The sequence below is a fragment of the Nycticebus coucang genome, chromosome 12 (genome assembly GCF_027406575.1).
Source record: "Nycticebus coucang isolate mNycCou1 chromosome 12, mNycCou1.pri, whole genome shotgun sequence".
In the NCBI taxonomy this organism is placed as follows: domain Eukaryota; kingdom Metazoa; phylum Chordata; class Mammalia; order Primates; family Lorisidae; genus Nycticebus; species Nycticebus coucang.
This window is the reverse complement of record NC_069791.1, coordinates 66,940,754-66,957,756: the sequence shown is the minus strand read 5'-3', so window position 1 is coordinate 66,957,756 and position 17,003 is coordinate 66,940,754. Positions and strand designations below refer to the sequence as shown.

Below are 17,003 nucleotides of genomic sequence, written 5' to 3'. Positions count from 1 at the left end.
TTAATGCAATTCCCTTCAAAATCCCAGCGAGACTTTTTTTAATTTTTTTTTTTCATAGAGACAGAGTCTCACTTTTATTGCCCTTGGTGGAGTGCCGTGGCATCACACAGCTCACAGCAACCTCCAACTCCTGGGCTTAGGTGATTCTCTGGCCTCAGCCTCCTGAGTAGCTGGGACTACAGGCGCTCGCCACATTGTCTATTTTTGTTGTTGTTGTTGCAGTTTGGCTGGGGCTGCCCGCCACCCTCGGTATATGGGGCCAGTGCCCTAGCAACTGAGCTATAGGCACTGCCCTTTTTTTTTAATTTTTGATTAATAATAAGTATACATACAATTAGGTTACATTGTTTGCATTTGTTAGGTAAAGTCCAAGTTGCAGTTGAGCCCTTCACCCAGGAAGTGTGCCAAATATCCCTACATTGTACCTGATAGGTGAGAACTTACCATACCTTTTCCCCTCCTTCTTGAATTTAAATATATTTTTCTCTTATGCGGGCCTATAGTTGTTCATCTACTGGTTTAATATTAATGTCAAATACATTGGATGGTTGTTTTTCCATTCTATTCCATTGTGATACTTAGGAGGACATTCTCCAAGTCTTCCCAGGTAAATAAAAAAGATGCAAAGTATCCATCTTTCTTTATGGCTAAATAGTATTCCATGGAGAGAGGGAGCAAGATGGTGGCCAAGAAACAACTTCTGTGCAACCAGGCATGGTGAGATTGGGGAGAGAAGACTCCAGGCATCTCTGGCTTGTGGGCTCTGCCCAGAAACATCCCTATGGGGACACAGGGATTCAGCAAGAGACTTTTGGACTTCAGGAGGAGGACAGAAGCGATGGAGAACTGGCAAGTGGTTGTGTTCATTCCATCTGAGGCCATGGCTGCCACAGCTATAATTACAATAGCAGCAAGATTGCAAACAGGGAAGGCCTTACCTGTGGGCTGTTTTGGTTTTTTTGGACTTGGGCACTTGGTTGAACTACCTTGGGAGAACTTGAGCGAGAGTATAGATGACTTTAAGCGTTGTCTAGGGCCCAGGACTGAGCCACTGAGCCACTGAGCCAGAATGGAGCTAATATTGTTTAGTTGTGGGCCACGCAGCCGTTGTAGGAGAACTGCCCCTGCAGGCTCCACCCTTAGGGTCACAGAGTGAGAATTGAGCTGGGAGACCTTAGGCAAGTAATCTAGTGACTGAGCATTGCCAAAGGCCGGGACTGAGATGCTAGGTAAGAGCAGAGGTTTTAGTGTTTGGTAGTAGCAGGGCTGCCTTGCAGCCTCAGCCCTCAGGGGCATAGAGTGAGACCAATTTTGATGCACTGGATAATCCGGCAGCCACTTCAGGAGAGATCCCAGCAACAAGTGCTTTCCTGGGAAAGCTTCTGCTTAGCCATGGTTAACAGTTTAAAGTGTCTTTTAAGTGGGCTGAGGAAAGATTTAGGCTCTCAACCCTGCAGGATTTGAGAAAGCAGAAGAGGCCGCTAGTCTCCATCTCATATAGCTGTGTCAACATTGTGATTAACATCTCATACCCCAGAAGATCACCTGTTGCCCAGACAATATTCAGCAAAATATATATATACTGTTTTGTTTGTGGTTTGGGTTTTGGGTTTCTTTTTTTTTATTTCAACATTTTCCCTCTAGATTTTTCTTTTTTTATTTTTCTGTCTTTTCTTTGTTTTTCTAGTTTAAATATAATTTTCCATTGTTGCCTTCTTTAATAATTGGAGCTTCATTTTTGCTAGTGTTTCTGCCCCTATTAATTTGGGTTTTCCCCCAATTTTATCCCATAAGGTTTTCTGTTTGTTTTGGTTTGATGTATAGTATTTTTCTCTTTCCTCTCTACTTGGTGGAGTACTGTGTCTGAATAGGCTGGCAAAGAGCTGCTGACCTCAAGGGAACCACCCAACCCAGCACCCCCTAGAGGATGGCGGTAAAAGTGAGACTCTGTCTCTATAAAAAAATAATAAAAATAATAATAAATAAATAGTATTCCATGGTATACATATACCATAGTTTATTTATCCATTCATGGGTTGATGGGTACTTGGTTATTTCCACATCTTTGCAATTGTGAATTGAGCCACTATAAACATTCAAATGTACATGTCCTTATGGTAAAATGATTTTTTTTCTTCTGGGTACTTAGAAATGGGATTACAAGATCAAATGGGAGGTCTACTTTTAGCTCTTTGAGGATTTTCCATACTTCTTTCCAAAAAGTCTGTATCCCACCTGTAATCTCACAAACTGTAAAAGTTTTCTTCTCTCTGACCCATGCATCTGCAGCTTTGGGACTTTGTGACATGAGCTGTTCTTGATGGGGTGATATTTCAAGGTCTTTTTGATTTGCATTTCTCTGATAATTAGGGATGCATTTTTTCATGTGTTGTTAGCACTTCGTCTGTCTTCTTGGGAGAAGGTTCTGTTCATGTCTTTTGCTCAATGATAAATGGGGTCGTTGCTCTTTACTGGTTAGATTGAGTTCTCTGTAGAGTCTAGTTACTGGGCTTTTGTCAGATTTCATAGTGTGAATATCTTCTCTGATTCTGAAGGTTGTTTGTCTGCTTTAGTTGCTGTGTCCTTAGCACAAAGCAACTAAGCTTCTACACAGAAGCTTTTTAGCTTTAACAGGTCCCCTTTATTTACTTCTTGGTGTTTCTGCAATTGCCAATGGAATTTTCTTCATGAAACCTCTTCCTGGACTGATATCATCAAAAGTTTTTCTCACACGTTCTTCTGGAGTTTTTATCATTTTGTATCTTAGATTTAAATCTTTTATCCAGCATGAGTCAATTTTTGTGAATGGTGAGAGGTTTGGGTCCAGTTTCAGTCTTAAATAAGGTTAACCAGTTCTTCCCACACCATTTATTAAATAGGGATTGTTTTCTCCCCTGTATGATTTTGTTTGGTTCATTGAAGATCAGGTGGCAGTTTGTGGCTAATTTAATATTGAAGTTCTTTATTCTGTTTCATAGATCTAAGTCTCTGTTTTTGTGCCAGTACCATGCTGTTTTGATCACAACAGACTTGAAGTATAACCTGAAGTCTAGTAATGTGATGCCTCCAGATTTGTTTTTAATTCCAGCAAGATTTTTTTTTTTGTGGATACAGGCAAGTTTATCTGGAAAGAGCTAAAACAATTTTGAAAAAGAAGATTGCAATGGAATCAGTCTACTTGATTAAGACTTAGTTAGCTACAGTAGTCAAGACTATGGTGTTTGTGGAAAGATAGACACATCAATGGAACAGAATAGAGAATCCAAAAATAGACACACACTGATTTTTTTTTTTACTACTTTTAAATATATATGTGTATAAAACAGCCTAATTGAAATGTAATTCATATATATTCACAGTTGCATGGTCATCATCACTATAAATTTTAGAATATTTTTTTTATCCCCCCAAAAGAAACCCTGAACCCATTAAAGTCAATAGCTATTTCCCTCCAACTCTCCCCAGTCCCTGTCAAGAACTAATCTCCTATCTTTGTAGATTTGCCTGTTTTGTACATTTCGTATAAATAGAATCATACCATGTATGGTCTTTTGCAACTGGCTTCTTTTACTTAGCATAATTTTTTTAAGAATTACCAATGTAGCATATAGCAGTACTTTATTCCTTTTTACTGCCAAATAATATTCAGTCTATGGGTATAGGGCATTTTATTTATTTATTCATCAGTTGATGAATATTTGAGTCCCTAGCTGATTTTTGACAAAGGTGGAAAAGTTATTCACAATCGGAAAAATAGCCTTTTTAACAAAGATTCTGGGCTCAGAACCCATAGCTCATTGAGTAGGGTGCCGGCCACATATACTGAGGCGGGCGAGTTCGAACCTGGCCCAGGCCTGCTAAACAACGACAGCCAAAAAACAGCTGGGTGTTATGGCAGGCACCTGTAGTCCCAGCTACTTGGGAGGCTGAGGCAAGAAAATCGCTTAAGCCCAAGAGTTTGAGGTTGCTGTGAGCTGTGACATCATAGCAGTCTAATGAGGGCAACATAATTCTGTCTCAAAAAAAAAAAAAAAGAAACAGTTTGATAAGAATATTTCAGATGGTATATGAAACCAGCACATTGTACCCCTTGATTGCACTAATGTACATAGCTATGATTTAACAATAAAAAAAAAAAATTGAAAGAGAAAAAGAAAGGCTCTGGAGCAATTAGGTATCCTTACGTACTTTACCTTACACAAAAATTAAAGCAAAACAGAAAACGCTAAAACTTTTAGTCAAAACCATAGAAATCTTCATAATCTAGGGGGAGGCAAAAAGTTCTTAACACTTGACATCATTGAAATTCAAAAGCTTTGGTCTCCAAAAAACATTAAGAGGATGAAAAGACAAGCTGTAGACTGGGAAAAAATATTTGCAACCCACATCTTTGACAAAGGACTATTATCTAGAATATAAAGAACTCTCAAAATTCAATAATAAAGGCCAGATGCAGTGGCTCACTCCTGTATTCCTTGCACTCTGGGAGGCCTGGGTGGGTGGATTGCCTGAGCTCATGAGTTCAGGACCAGCCTGAGCCAGAGTGAGACCTCATCTCTACAAGTAGCCGGGCGTTTTGGTAGGCACCTGTAGTCCCAGATACTTGGGAGGGTGAGGCAAGAGAATCGCTTGAGACCAAGAGTTTGAGGTTGCTGTGAGCTGTGATACCATGGTACTCTACTTAAGGCTAGGAAAAAAAAATCAACAGTAGAAAAATGAACAATCCAATTAGAAAATGGGCAAAAGTTCTAAGACATTTCTCTAAAGAGAATATACAGATGTCAGGTAAATACATAAAAGATGTTCAATATCATTAGCTACTTGGTAAATACAGATGAAAACCACAAATATCACTACATGCCTTTCAGAATGGTGAAAATAAAATGCAACAACACCAAATGCTGAGGAGGATGTAGATGTGACTAGATCACTCATACATTGCTGGTGCGAGTGTAAAATGGCATGGCTGCTCTAGAAAACAGTTTGGCAGTTTCTGTAAAAACTAAGTATGTAGGACCAGGGTGCAGTGACTTCTACCTGTAATTCTAGCACTTTGGGAGGCCGAGGCGGGTGGATCACTTGAGCTCAAGAGTTCGAAACCATCCTGAGCAAGAGTGAGACCCCCATCTCTAAAAAATAACTGGGCATTGTGGTGGGCACCAATAGTCCCATCACTCAAGAGACTGAGGCAAGAGGATTGCTTGAGCTCAAGAGTTTGAGGTTGCTATGAGCTATGACTCCACAGTACTTTATCACAGCCAACAAAGTGAAACTGTCTTAAGAAGAAAAAAAGCACTAAGTATGTGACTATAATATGCCGCAATGATTGGATTCCTGGCATTTATCCCAGAGAAATGAAGACTTATATTCACAAAAAGGTCTTAAACACATGTTCACAGCATCTTTATTCAAAATAGCCAAAAATTAGAAACAACCCAAACACCCTTTAACTGTTTACTGGTTTAACTGTAGCACATCTATACCATGGATGTACAGATACATGCAACAACCTAGCTAAATCTCAAAAAAATTATGCTTGTTAAAAAAGCCAATCCCAAATATATAATACGTACTATATGATGTATTAAGCAATGTTAAAATAAGATGATAGAAATGGAAGATAAATTTGGTAGGGGTGAAGGAAAAGTTGCTGGTGGGAGGGAGGTGTGGCTCTGAAGGCAACAGATCCTTGCGATGGAAATGTTCTTGTATCTTGACTGTCGCTTAATGTCTGAGTTGTGGTGCTGCACTATAATTTTGGGAAATGTTAACATTGGGAGAAACTAGATAAAGTATACACAATTAGGGTTCCTGCAATTACTGCATCTGAATCTGCAATTTTTTAAATTAATAATAAAAAGTTTAACTTAAAAAATGTTATATATCACAACTTTAAGGATGCTGGAAAATAGATTACAGGGAATTAGTCCCAGGTACACTGCAGGCTGGGGCAGAAGGATCACGTGAACCTAGGAGTTTGAGGCTGTAGGGAGCAATATTGATCCACTGCACTCTACCCTGCGGGGTAAAATAAGACCCTTTTTCTAAAAAAAAAAATTGGGCAGCACCTGTGGCTTAGTGAGTAGGGCGCCAGCCCCGTATACCGAGGGTGGTGGGTTCAAACCCAGCCCCGGCCAAACTGCAACAACAACAACAAAAAATAAGTAGCTGAGCATTGTGGCAGGCGCCTATAGTCCCAGCTACTCGGGAGCCTGAGGCAAGAGAATTGCTAAAACCCAGGAGTTGAGGCTGCTGTGAGCTGTGATGCCACGGCACTCTACCGAGGGTGATAAAGTGAGACTTTGTCTCAAAAAAAAAATGTTTTTTTAAACTTAGCAAGAATGAGCAAGAGGAAGGAGAATAAAAATAAGATGTATCAGGAACCAGATAAAGTAAATATTGTTAAAATCAAAAGAGACTACCAATAACAGAATTGTAATTAAAAATCTGCATAGGGGCCGGGCACCTATAATCCTAGCACTCTGGGAGGCCAAGGTGGGAGGATGGCTTGAGCTCAGGAGTTCAAGACCAGCCTGAGCAAGAGCAAGACCCCACCTCAACTAAAAATAAAAAATTAGGCTTAATGCCTGTAGCTCAATGGCTAGGGTTCCAGCTACATACACCAGAGCTGGAGGGTTCAAACCCAGCCCAGGCTTGCCAAACGTCAATGACAACTACAACCAAAAAATAGCTGCACTCTACCCTGAGGGGTAGAATGAGACCCTTTTTAAAATAAAAAAAAAAAAAAAAATTGGGCAGCACCTGTGGCTTAGTGAGTAGGGCGCCAGCCCCATATACCGAGGGTGGTGGGTTCAGACCCAGCCCCGGCCAAATAATAACAAATAGTCCCAGCTTCTTGGGAGGCTGAGGCAAGAGAATCGCTTAAGCCCAATAGTTTGAGGTTGCTGTGAGCTGTGATGCCACGGCATTCTACTGAGGGGACATAGTAAGACTGTCTCAAAAAGAAAAAAAAAATATGAAAAAAATTAGCCAGGCATGGTAGCAGACACCTGTAGTCCCAGTTACTCACAAGGCCGAGGCAGAAGGATCGCTTGAGCCCAGGAGTTTGAGGTTGCAGTGAGCTGTGATGATACCATTGCACTCTACCTTGCCTCTATATTCATTCTGTCTCAGGACAAAAAACAAACCAAAAAAAACCTCTGGGTAGAATAGTTTTCTGAAAACATAAATTACCAACTCAAAAGAAATACAAAATCTAAACAGACCAGTAATATGTTTGTTATTCTGCCATCTTTTATTCTAATGTTATTCATTATGGTGAATCTAGGTGCTAGTCTTTTCAGCTTTTTGTAGTATATGTTTGTAGATTTTCAAAATAAAGGGTTTAAAAAACATATAGCGTATTTGCATCTACCAGAATGGCTAAAATTAAAAACTGATGCTACCACATGTTTGTAAGGATGTGGAGTGACTAGGGCTCACATACGTAGCTGGTGGGAGGTATAAATTGGTACAACTACTTTATTAAAACTGGCATTATTTTCTAAAACTAACGTAAGCATATCCCATGATCCAGCAGTTCCCAACTAAATTCCAGACATATAAATAGCTATCTGTATATAAGTAGCCCTATTCATAATAACCCCAAATAGTAAAGCCAAATGTACTTTAGTAAAGTGGGTAAATAATTAGGTTATATTCACAGAGAGCAGTACTGACAGGATAGAAGAGGCTCTCCAATTGGAGCTTTACTAGTGAGGGGTAGGGGAGTGTCAAAAGGTACATGGTAGATTTCGGAACCCACTCTTCCCAAACGGTAGAATACATTACAGAGGTTGTGAAGCACCTGCCAGGGATTTGGTGGGGGATGGAGCTATAGAAAACTTGAAATGGCTGGCCTAGATTTCTAGCAAACAGTTGTCTGCATGATTTTGCATTGTTATATATCTTCTAGGTGACATAAAAATAGAAAAGAGGATGTTCTTTCTGGAAAACAAGCGGCGACATTGTAGGTCGTATGACCGGCGTGCCCTCCTTCCAGCTGTGCAACAAGAGCAGGAGTTCTATGAGCAGAAAATCAAAGAGATGGCGGAGGTAAGAATGCGTTTCTTGGATTCTGGTTTGCTATTAGGGATTAATACAAATTAGCAGTTCTCAAAGTGTGGCCCACAGATCCCAAGACTTTTTAGGGGAGTCTGAATTCATATCTCTTACAACAATGCTAAGACATAATTGACTCTTGAAGGTTAGGAGTCCCAACCCCCACACAGTTGAAAATATGAGTAAAACTTTTGACTTCCCCCCAAATTTAGCTGCTAATAATCAGCTGTTCTAGCAGCCTTAACAATAACACAGTCAATTAACACTTGTTTGTATGTATTATGAATGGATGATATTCTCAGAATAAAGTAAGCTAGAGAAAAGAAAATATTAAGAAAATCGTGGACAGTGCCTGTGGCTCAGTGGGTAGGGAGCTGGCCCCATATACCAAGGATGGCAGGTTTGAACCCGGCCCCGGCCAAACTGCAACAAAATAATAGCCAGGCATTGTGGCGGGCGCCTGTAATCCCAGCTACTCAGGAGGCTGAGGCAAAAGAATTGCCTAAGCCCAGGAGTTGGAGGTTGCTGTGAGCTATGACGCCATGGCACTCTACCTAGGGCAATAAAATGAGACTCTGTCTCAAAAAAAAAAAGAAAATCACAAGGAAGAGTACATGTATTTACTATTCTTTAAGTCAGTGGTTCTCAACCTTCCTAATGCCGCGAGCCTTTAATACAGTTCCTGTGGGTCCCTTCCTGCTTTAAGTGGAAGTGGGTCATCTCAAAGGTCTTTATCCTCATAGTCTTCATATTGAGTAGGCAGGTACAGAAAAAGAAGGGTTGGGCTGGCTTTCTCAGGTTTGGCAAAGGTGGAAGAAAATGCGATTATAAGTTTACTTATGCAATTCAAACCTGCGTTGGTCAAGAGTCAGTTATATTTGCTTTTTTTATGATACTGAGTTTGCACCAGTAGAGTAAAAGCAATGGTACCTTAGCATATATCAGACCAATAGTACAAAACTAGTAGTAATTTTTTTTTAACACAATGCCACTCAAATTTTTTTTAAATGCCAGTTTCATCTGTAAATGTCTTTGATAAAGCAATAAAAACTATTTTAGACAATTTTGACCCTTAAAAACATATTTTCAGTATTTCATGTGACAATGGGAATTGTGCATGAAATGATTCTGCTGCATACTAGAAGATGTGTAATTGAGTCTCAAGCAACTAAATTAGCCACTCTTTCTTCACAGAACACCATTTTTACTTAAAAAAATGACTAACAAGGTCGGCACCTGTAGCTCAATGGCTAGGGCACCGGCCACATACACCAGGGATAGTAGGTTCGAACCCAGCCTAGGCCTGCCAAACAACAATAACAACTACAACCAAAAAATATCTGGGTGTTGTGGTGAGCGCCGGTAGTCTTACCTACTTGGGAGGCTGAGACAAGAGAAATGCTTAAGCCCAAGAGTTGGAGGTTGCTGTGAGCTGTGACCCTGCCATGGCACTCTACCGAGGGTGACATAATGAAACTCTGTCTCAAAAAAAAAAAAGACTAACAAAAACTATGATTATTCATAATTAAGTATTTGACAGAGATTTTCTCAAAAATGAATGAAGTCATCATTTGTGACCAATTGTAAAATTTTAGATCACTCTAGAGTTGAGGGGCAGGTAAGAAATGAAAAACTGTATGTCTCAAGCAGAATTTTAGAAAAGTTATCTTGATCCACCCATTGTGGAATTTTATTTATTTATGTCACTACCGATCTTGTCAGAAAAGTACTTAAAAGCATTGGCAAAATTGGCAGGTATACTTTAGTTAATTTTAGTCATCATTATTCTTGATGTCCATATTATCCTATCTCTGGCCAATGGCATTCCATTCAAGTTAGTTCCCAGTAGTTCCTGACAACACCCTTGCTTTCTAGTACAGCAAAGTGACCCAGTTTTAAAATCTGCTATCTCTGACCTGCACCTAGAATCAACAGTTTCTCCAACATGCCTTATTTTCTTTAATGGAAATTCATGCGGATATAACTGTTTCAAACTTGGTTTATGGGTTTTTTACTCAACATTTTTCATTTTATGTTTGTAGTTCTTATGCTAAAAACCCTGGGTCTTAACATAATTCTTGTCAAATTATATCAGCTTAAAAATATAAAATCAAAATATTATGTTTTTGGCGGCATGTGCCTGTAGTACCAGCTACTCAGGAGGATCATTTGAGCCCAGGAGTTTGAGGTTGCAATGAGCTATGTTCATACCACTGCACTCCAGCTAGGGCAACAGTGAGATCCTATTTCCAAAAAAATTTTATTTTAAAGTCACTTTAAGTCTGTAATTATGTCATTAATTTGATTAAAAAATTTCGTTTGTTGCTGTTTATTTTCAACTTTTAGGGAATTGGGTTTGGGTTTTTTTGTTTGTTTTTTAATTTTGTAAAATATTTTCAGTTTCCAAAGTCAAAACTATAAAATAATATATATTCAGAAGGAGTATTCTTTCATCCTTTTCCCTTTCTGCATATAATCATTTTTACTAATTTTGATCTATCTTTTCCTTATTTTATGCAAAAGCAATTACATAAACATAAAATTATGTTTATGTATTTTATTAGCCCTTCTTTCTTATCTAAAAGAACTTGCTTTTTTCACTAATAGTGCATCTTGGCTGTGACTCCACAGCAATCTATAGAAATTTACTTCTTTCCTTTTTTTTTTTTTGGTGCAGTTTTTGGCCAGTTTTTGGCTGGGTTTGGACCTGCCACCTCCAGCATATGGGGCCAGCACCCTACCCCTTTGAGCCACAGGTGCTGCCCACTTCTTTCCTTTTTGAAATTGGCTGGCATACCATTATATGCAATACCAGAATTTATTTACTTATTCCTCTATTGATGGACATTCAGAGTTGTATCCAGGTTTTTGCTGTTACAAATAATTCCATGATAAATATATATATATTTTTTAGATAGTCTCACTTTGTCTCTCTTGGTAGAGTACCCTGGCATCATAGCTCACAGCAATCTCAAAAACCTCAAACTCTTGGTCTCAGCCTCCTGAGTAGCTGGGACTATAGGCGCCTGCCACAATGCCCAGCTATGTTTAGAGACAGAGTCTTGCTCTTGCTCAAGCTGGTCTCGAACCTGTAAACTCAGGTGGTTCACCTGCCTTAGCTTCCCACAGGCATGAGCCACCGTGCCCAACTCAGGATAAATAAATTTTTGCATACATTATTTTGTATTTCTATCCCAGAGTATCTTTGGGCTAGACTGTAGTGGCATGAATGCGCTCCTACCAGGTTCACTCACCTCCGTCCTGGTTGTGCTGCTTTGTATTCCCACCAGTGATGTGCAAAAGTGCCTGTCACCCCACAGCCTCACCAGTGAAGTCTGTTGTTAAATTTGGTTTTTACCCATTTGATTTTTTGTTTGCTTATACCAGGCGTCCTCAAACTTTTTAAACAGGGGGCCAATTCACTGTCCCTCAGATCGTTGGAGGGTCAGACTATAGTTTAATAAAACAAACTATGAACAAATTCCTATGCACACTGCACATATCTTATTTTGAAGTAAAAAACAAAACGGGAACAAATATAATTCACACCACTTCATGTGGGCCGTGGGCCGCAATTTGAGGACCCCTGGCTTACACTATTCTTTGCTGTTCAAAATCCTTTATGTGGTAGTCTTTTTCCTTATTCATTCAACATTTTGAGTCAGATTTAAGAAAAATTTTCCCATATCTTCTAGTATTTGCATGGTTTCCTTATTTATATTTAGCTTTCTGATCCATTTTAAATTTATTTACAGGTAATTTAATTTTAAAACTATTAACGCATGTAACTGAAGACATGACTGGTAACATTAGTTATGTTTATGTAAATCAGGCGTCCTCAAACTTTTTAAACAGGGGGCCAATTCACCGTCCTTTAGACCATTGGAGGGCTGGACTATAGTTTAAAAAAAAAAACTATGAACAAATTCCTATGCACAATGCACATATCTTATTTTGAAGTAAAAAACAAAATGGGAACAAATACAATTCACACCGCTTCATGTGGCCCGCAGGCCACAGTTTGAGGACGCCTGATGTAAATAAATACTAAATGGTTGGCTTCATCTTTACTAAATTTGTATCTGACTGTATGCTTTTTTGGTTTCTCAGCATGAAGACTTTTTACTTGCCTTGCAGATGAATGAAGAACAGTATCAAAAGGTAGTTTGAAATCTCACCTTATTTGTTTATTCTGCTTATTTTCATGAGCTTTTTCTAATATCATGTTTCCTCAGCATTTTTATGGTTTCATATGATCTATTGACCTGTGAAGTTTGGGTTAGCCAAGTTAAAGTCAGATATCTGAACTAGTGTTATTATCCCTTTTAATACGAGACTGCATCAGAATTGAAGGGAAGATTATAAGGGATGTTCTTGTTTAAAAAATTACCTAAAATCCATCAGATAGGCTCTTAGAGGAAATTTAGAACTTAAATGTCACTTTAGAGTTTTAAAGGAAGAGAGATGTCTAACCTGAGGGCAAGGTAGGTTTCTATATAAGATCTGTGTCCTTACATGGTGACCTTTTCTGACATGGGTAAGAATGGTCGATGATTGGATCACTGCAGTTAATATAGGGAATAAAGGTCCTGGTACATTACTTGAGGCTGCTAATTTATTTATTTATTTTTATTTATTTATTTATTTTGAGACAGAGTCTCACTGTGTTGCCCTCGGTAGAGTGCTGTGGTGTCATAGCTCACAGCAACCTCAAACTTTTGGGCTTAAGCGATTCTCTTGCCTCAGCCTCCTGAGCAACTGGGACTATAGGCACCCACCACAAAGCCTGGCTATTTTTTGTTGCAGTTATCAATTTTGTTTAGCAGGCCCTGGCCAGGCTTGAACCCACCAGCCTCAGTGTATGTGGCTGGCACCCTACTCACTGAGTTATGGACGCTGAGCTGAGGCTGCTAATTTAGTTAGCTTCATTAGTACCTAAAGATAAAGCTTAACTGGGATGTAACCCCCTCACACTCCTCTCTTAGGACAAAAAGAACAAACTCTAACTTGCAAAAAGCCTTTTGGATAATATCTCTCATGCCACTTACCTCTGCCTTTTATTAATATAATCATGGTAGCCTCATTACACATGTTATAGTTCTTTTCATGCCATGGAATTGATGAATATGATAACTTTATACAAGTAAACTCCAAAGGATTTTTTTTTTTTTTTTTTTTTGAGACAGTCTCACTTTGTTGCCCCTGTAGAGTGCTCTGACATCATAGCTCAGGGCAACCTCAGACTCTTGGGCTTAAGCAATTCTCTTGCCTCAGCCTCCCACATAACTGGGACTACAGGCACCTACCACAATACCCAGCTATTTGTAGAGATCGGGTCTCACTCTAGCTCAGGCTGGTCAATTTGTGAGCTCAGGCCATCCCGCCCGTCTCAGCCTCCCATAGTGCTGGGATTACAGGTGTGATCCACTGCACCTGGCCTCCAAAGGATTTTTAAAAAGCCAGGTACAGTAGCTCATGCCTGTAATTCCAGCACTTTGGGAGGTCAAGGCAGGAGAATAGCTTGAGGCCAAGAGTTCAAGACCAGCCTGAGTAACATATTGAGACCCTATCCCTACCAAAAAAAAAAAAAAAATTTGAAAATTCACCAGGTGTTTTTGCAAATTACTCTCAGCTTTTCAGGCGCCTGAGGTGAAAAGATCGTTTGAGTTTAGGAGTTCAAGACTGCATTAGATTGTGATCACACTACTGGGTGACAGAGTGAGACTCTGTCTCAAAACACATGTGTGTGGTTGGGGATGGGAGGTGTTTTTGGATATGAGGATACAAGATAAGGCTGTACTTCAGTGCAGGACATTTTATGTATGTCTCTCATGGCCAACAGGATGGCCAGCTGATTGAATGCCGCTGCTGCTATGGGGAATTTCCATTCGAGGAGCTGACGCAGTGCGCAGATGCCCACTTATTCTGCAAAGAATGTCTCATCAGATATGCCCAAGAGGCAGTGTTTGGTTCTGGAAAGGTGAGGACTGTGTCTACATATAGAAAAATTCAGAGTCTGAGGTGATATTAGTAGACAAGTATAAATGCCTCATAGAAGTGCCTTTTCTGGATAAGGTAGAATGTCACTGATATGATACTGTGTGTATTACGTGATTTGTGTGGTTATGTTGGTTCTTAGCACATTAGGATTTTAATGTGAATTCTTCTATGCCTGTATGCCTAGCTCCACAGGAGCACCAATTTTATTACTCATCTTCCTATTCATAATCAAAATAAAGGATGAACTCAAAAAGAGACAACCCTAAAGACTATTTGAATGTATGAAAGAACAGTAGTATCCTTTTATAAGAATTTTTATAGTTGGATTAAAATGTATATATTAAAATAACTATTTTACACAAGATCATATTTCTCTGTCCATAGCCACTTTCTCTTGACATCAGCATAACACAATATGGAAAGGAATCTTTATTGTTTTACAGCAGTGAGTTTGTAGTATTTTGTTGTAGCAGAAACAGAAAACTAATACAATGGTTAAGAACATGGCTTTTTAAACATCATCAGTCTAAGACACATCAGCATCATGTACTCCCTGGTGGTGCACTGAGAACTCACCAGAAATGCCTGATTTTTAGCTAGTCCTAAAATAAATTATGCAGAATTACAGGCTTAAAAGTATCAAGGTCATAAAATGAAGTATCAAGACACTCAACAGGTTAGAAGAAACTAAGGAGACATGACAACTAGATGCAGTGATTCTCAACCTATGGGTTGCAACCCACAGGAACTATATTAAAGGTCCGCGGCATTAGGAAGGTTGAGAACCACTGCCTTATAGGATCCTGGACCAGAAAAATAACATTAGTCGAAAACCTGGTAAAATTCAAATAAAGGCTGTGGTTCAATTAATACTTTGTAACACTGTTAATCATGTGGTTTGGTTAAATACTCTAAGTTATGTAAGATGTTATGTTAAGAGGAGGATACAGGAACTCTACTATTTCTGGTACTTTGAAAAGGACTAACATTATTTTTAAATAGAAATGGTTTTGTTTTTTCAAAGAGTATGTATGACCTTTGGAGTCAAGCAGAATGCATTGGACCTTGGGCTCCCTACTTAAATGCTTTTCGACCTTAACCAAATTAGTTCAATTCCTCAAGCCTCAGGTTCCTCCTTTACAGAGGAAATAATCATAGGATGGTTGTGAAAATTAAATGAGATGAGTTTAAAGAACATACTGTTCTCAGGAGGAGGAGGTTGTGATGGGGGTGCAGGACGAAAAATTACCTATTTGGTGTAATGTACATACACCATTCAGGTGACAGGGATGTTAAAAGCCTAGACTTCTCCACTGTGCAATTCAGTCATGTAACACAAGCCACTTGTACCTCCTAAATCTATTTAAATAAAAACTCACTAACTAAATAAAAAAAAAAAAAGAACACACTGTTAGATGCATGATAAATGGCTTGATAAATTTAGCTATCGTTGGCTCGGCACCTGTAGCACAGTACTTACGGTGCCAGCCACATACACCTAAGGTGGCAGGTTTGAACCCAGCCCAGGCCAGCTAAACAATGAGAACTGCAACAACAAAAAAAAAAGGAAAAAGAAAAAATAACCGGGCGTTGCGGCGGGTGCCTGTATCCCAGCTACTTGGGAGGCTGAGGCAAGAGAATCACTTAAGCCCAAGAGTTTGAGGTTGCTGTGAGCTGTGACGCCACGGTACTCTACCGAGGGCAACATAGAAAAAAAAATTGTAGCTATTGTTACTTTTAAGATGTCTTCTTTTTCAATTTGTTTTCCTTACTGTCTTTTATGTTCCTCAGATGTCTGACACTTTGTATTAAAAGGCTGTTTGAAAGTTGTTTGGATAGTGGGGCTTTTAGACTGGTGAGTTTGACTCTAGGTTCCCAGCTAGTCAGTTTGTATTATGAACCCTGAATGACACTATCTTAGGTCTTTTTCCTAGGGCAAATCAGTGTACCTCCTGCCTGTCAGGTATGAACCCATCTCCCAACATTCTAGAGCTGAGTGGGAAAAAGGAGCTGGAGAATTCCCTATTCATTATGCAGACTACATTTCGGCTCTGCCTTACTTTATAACTAATTCCCAGCCAGAGCTTTCTGGTCCAGCTAGTCACATGATCTTCCTTGTTTCACTCAGCCTCTGTAGGAACTAGAGGCTCCAACAATTACTCTCTTTTCAATTTTTTTCCTGTCAATCCTTGCCCCTTTCCCACCACTCTGTTCTTTTTTCCAGGAGGGCTCCAGCTTTCCAAGATTTGTAAAGGGAAACAACTTGCTTCCCATCAGCATCTGCTTTTCAGGCACTGAGCTGTGTCCCTTTTCCTCTAGCCTGCTAAGCCATTTTGCCTTCTTTCCATCACTTTCCATCCTCGTGGAGTGTGATTTGGGCCATAGAGGTCCTCTACTGGTATCAAAAATGAACTTTGCTCACGCTCTGGGAGGCTGAGGGGGATGGATTGCCTGAGCTCATAGATTGGAGACCAGCCTGAGCAGGATCGAGACTCTGTCTCTAAAAATAGCTGGGCGTGTGGTAGGCACCTGTAGACCCAGCTACTCTGGAGGCTGAGGCAAGAGAATCACTTGAGCCCAAGAATTTGAGGTTGCTGTGAGTGATGATGCTATGGCACTCTACTGAGGGTAAAAAGTAAGACTCTGTCTCAAAAAAAAAAAAAAGATGGACTTTGTGATTTTTTTTTTTTGAGACAGAGTCTCAATCTGTCATCCTGGGTAGAGTACCATGTCATCACAGCTCACAGCAACCTCAGACTCTTAGGATTAAACGATTCCCTTGCCTCAGCCTCCAAAGTAGCTGGGACTACAGGCGCCTGCCACAATTCCTGGCTATGTTTTTGGTTGCAGTTGTTGTTGTTTAGCTGGCCCGGGCCAGGTTCAAACCCACCAGCCTCGGTGTATGTGGCTGACACCCTACCCACTGAGCTACAGGCACCACC

The 17,003-nt window shown here is 39.7% G+C and overlaps 1 protein-coding gene and 1 pseudogene across 6 annotated transcripts in view; one reads left to right on the top strand and one right to left on the bottom strand.

The window, feature by feature from the left end:
• The window catches only part of LOC128562170 (RING finger protein 11-like), a 293,543-nt pseudogene that overhangs the window by 4,962 nt on the left and 271,578 nt on the right, over positions 1–17,003 (bottom strand). The window lies entirely within an intron of this gene.
• Positions 1–17,003, top strand: part of RNF216 (ring finger protein 216) — a 210,443-nt gene that overhangs the window by 76,414 nt on the left and 117,026 nt on the right. For all 5 annotated transcript variants that reach the window (XM_053556823.1, XM_053556827.1, XM_053556826.1 and 2 more), the window contains 3 exons: positions 7,916–8,055; positions 12,172–12,222; positions 13,904–14,041. In XM_053556823.1, coding sequence (XP_053412798.1) covers positions 7,916–8,055; positions 12,172–12,222; positions 13,904–14,041 — 329 coding nt within the window. The remainder of the gene's footprint in view (positions 1–7,915; positions 8,056–12,171; positions 12,223–13,903; positions 14,042–17,003) is intronic.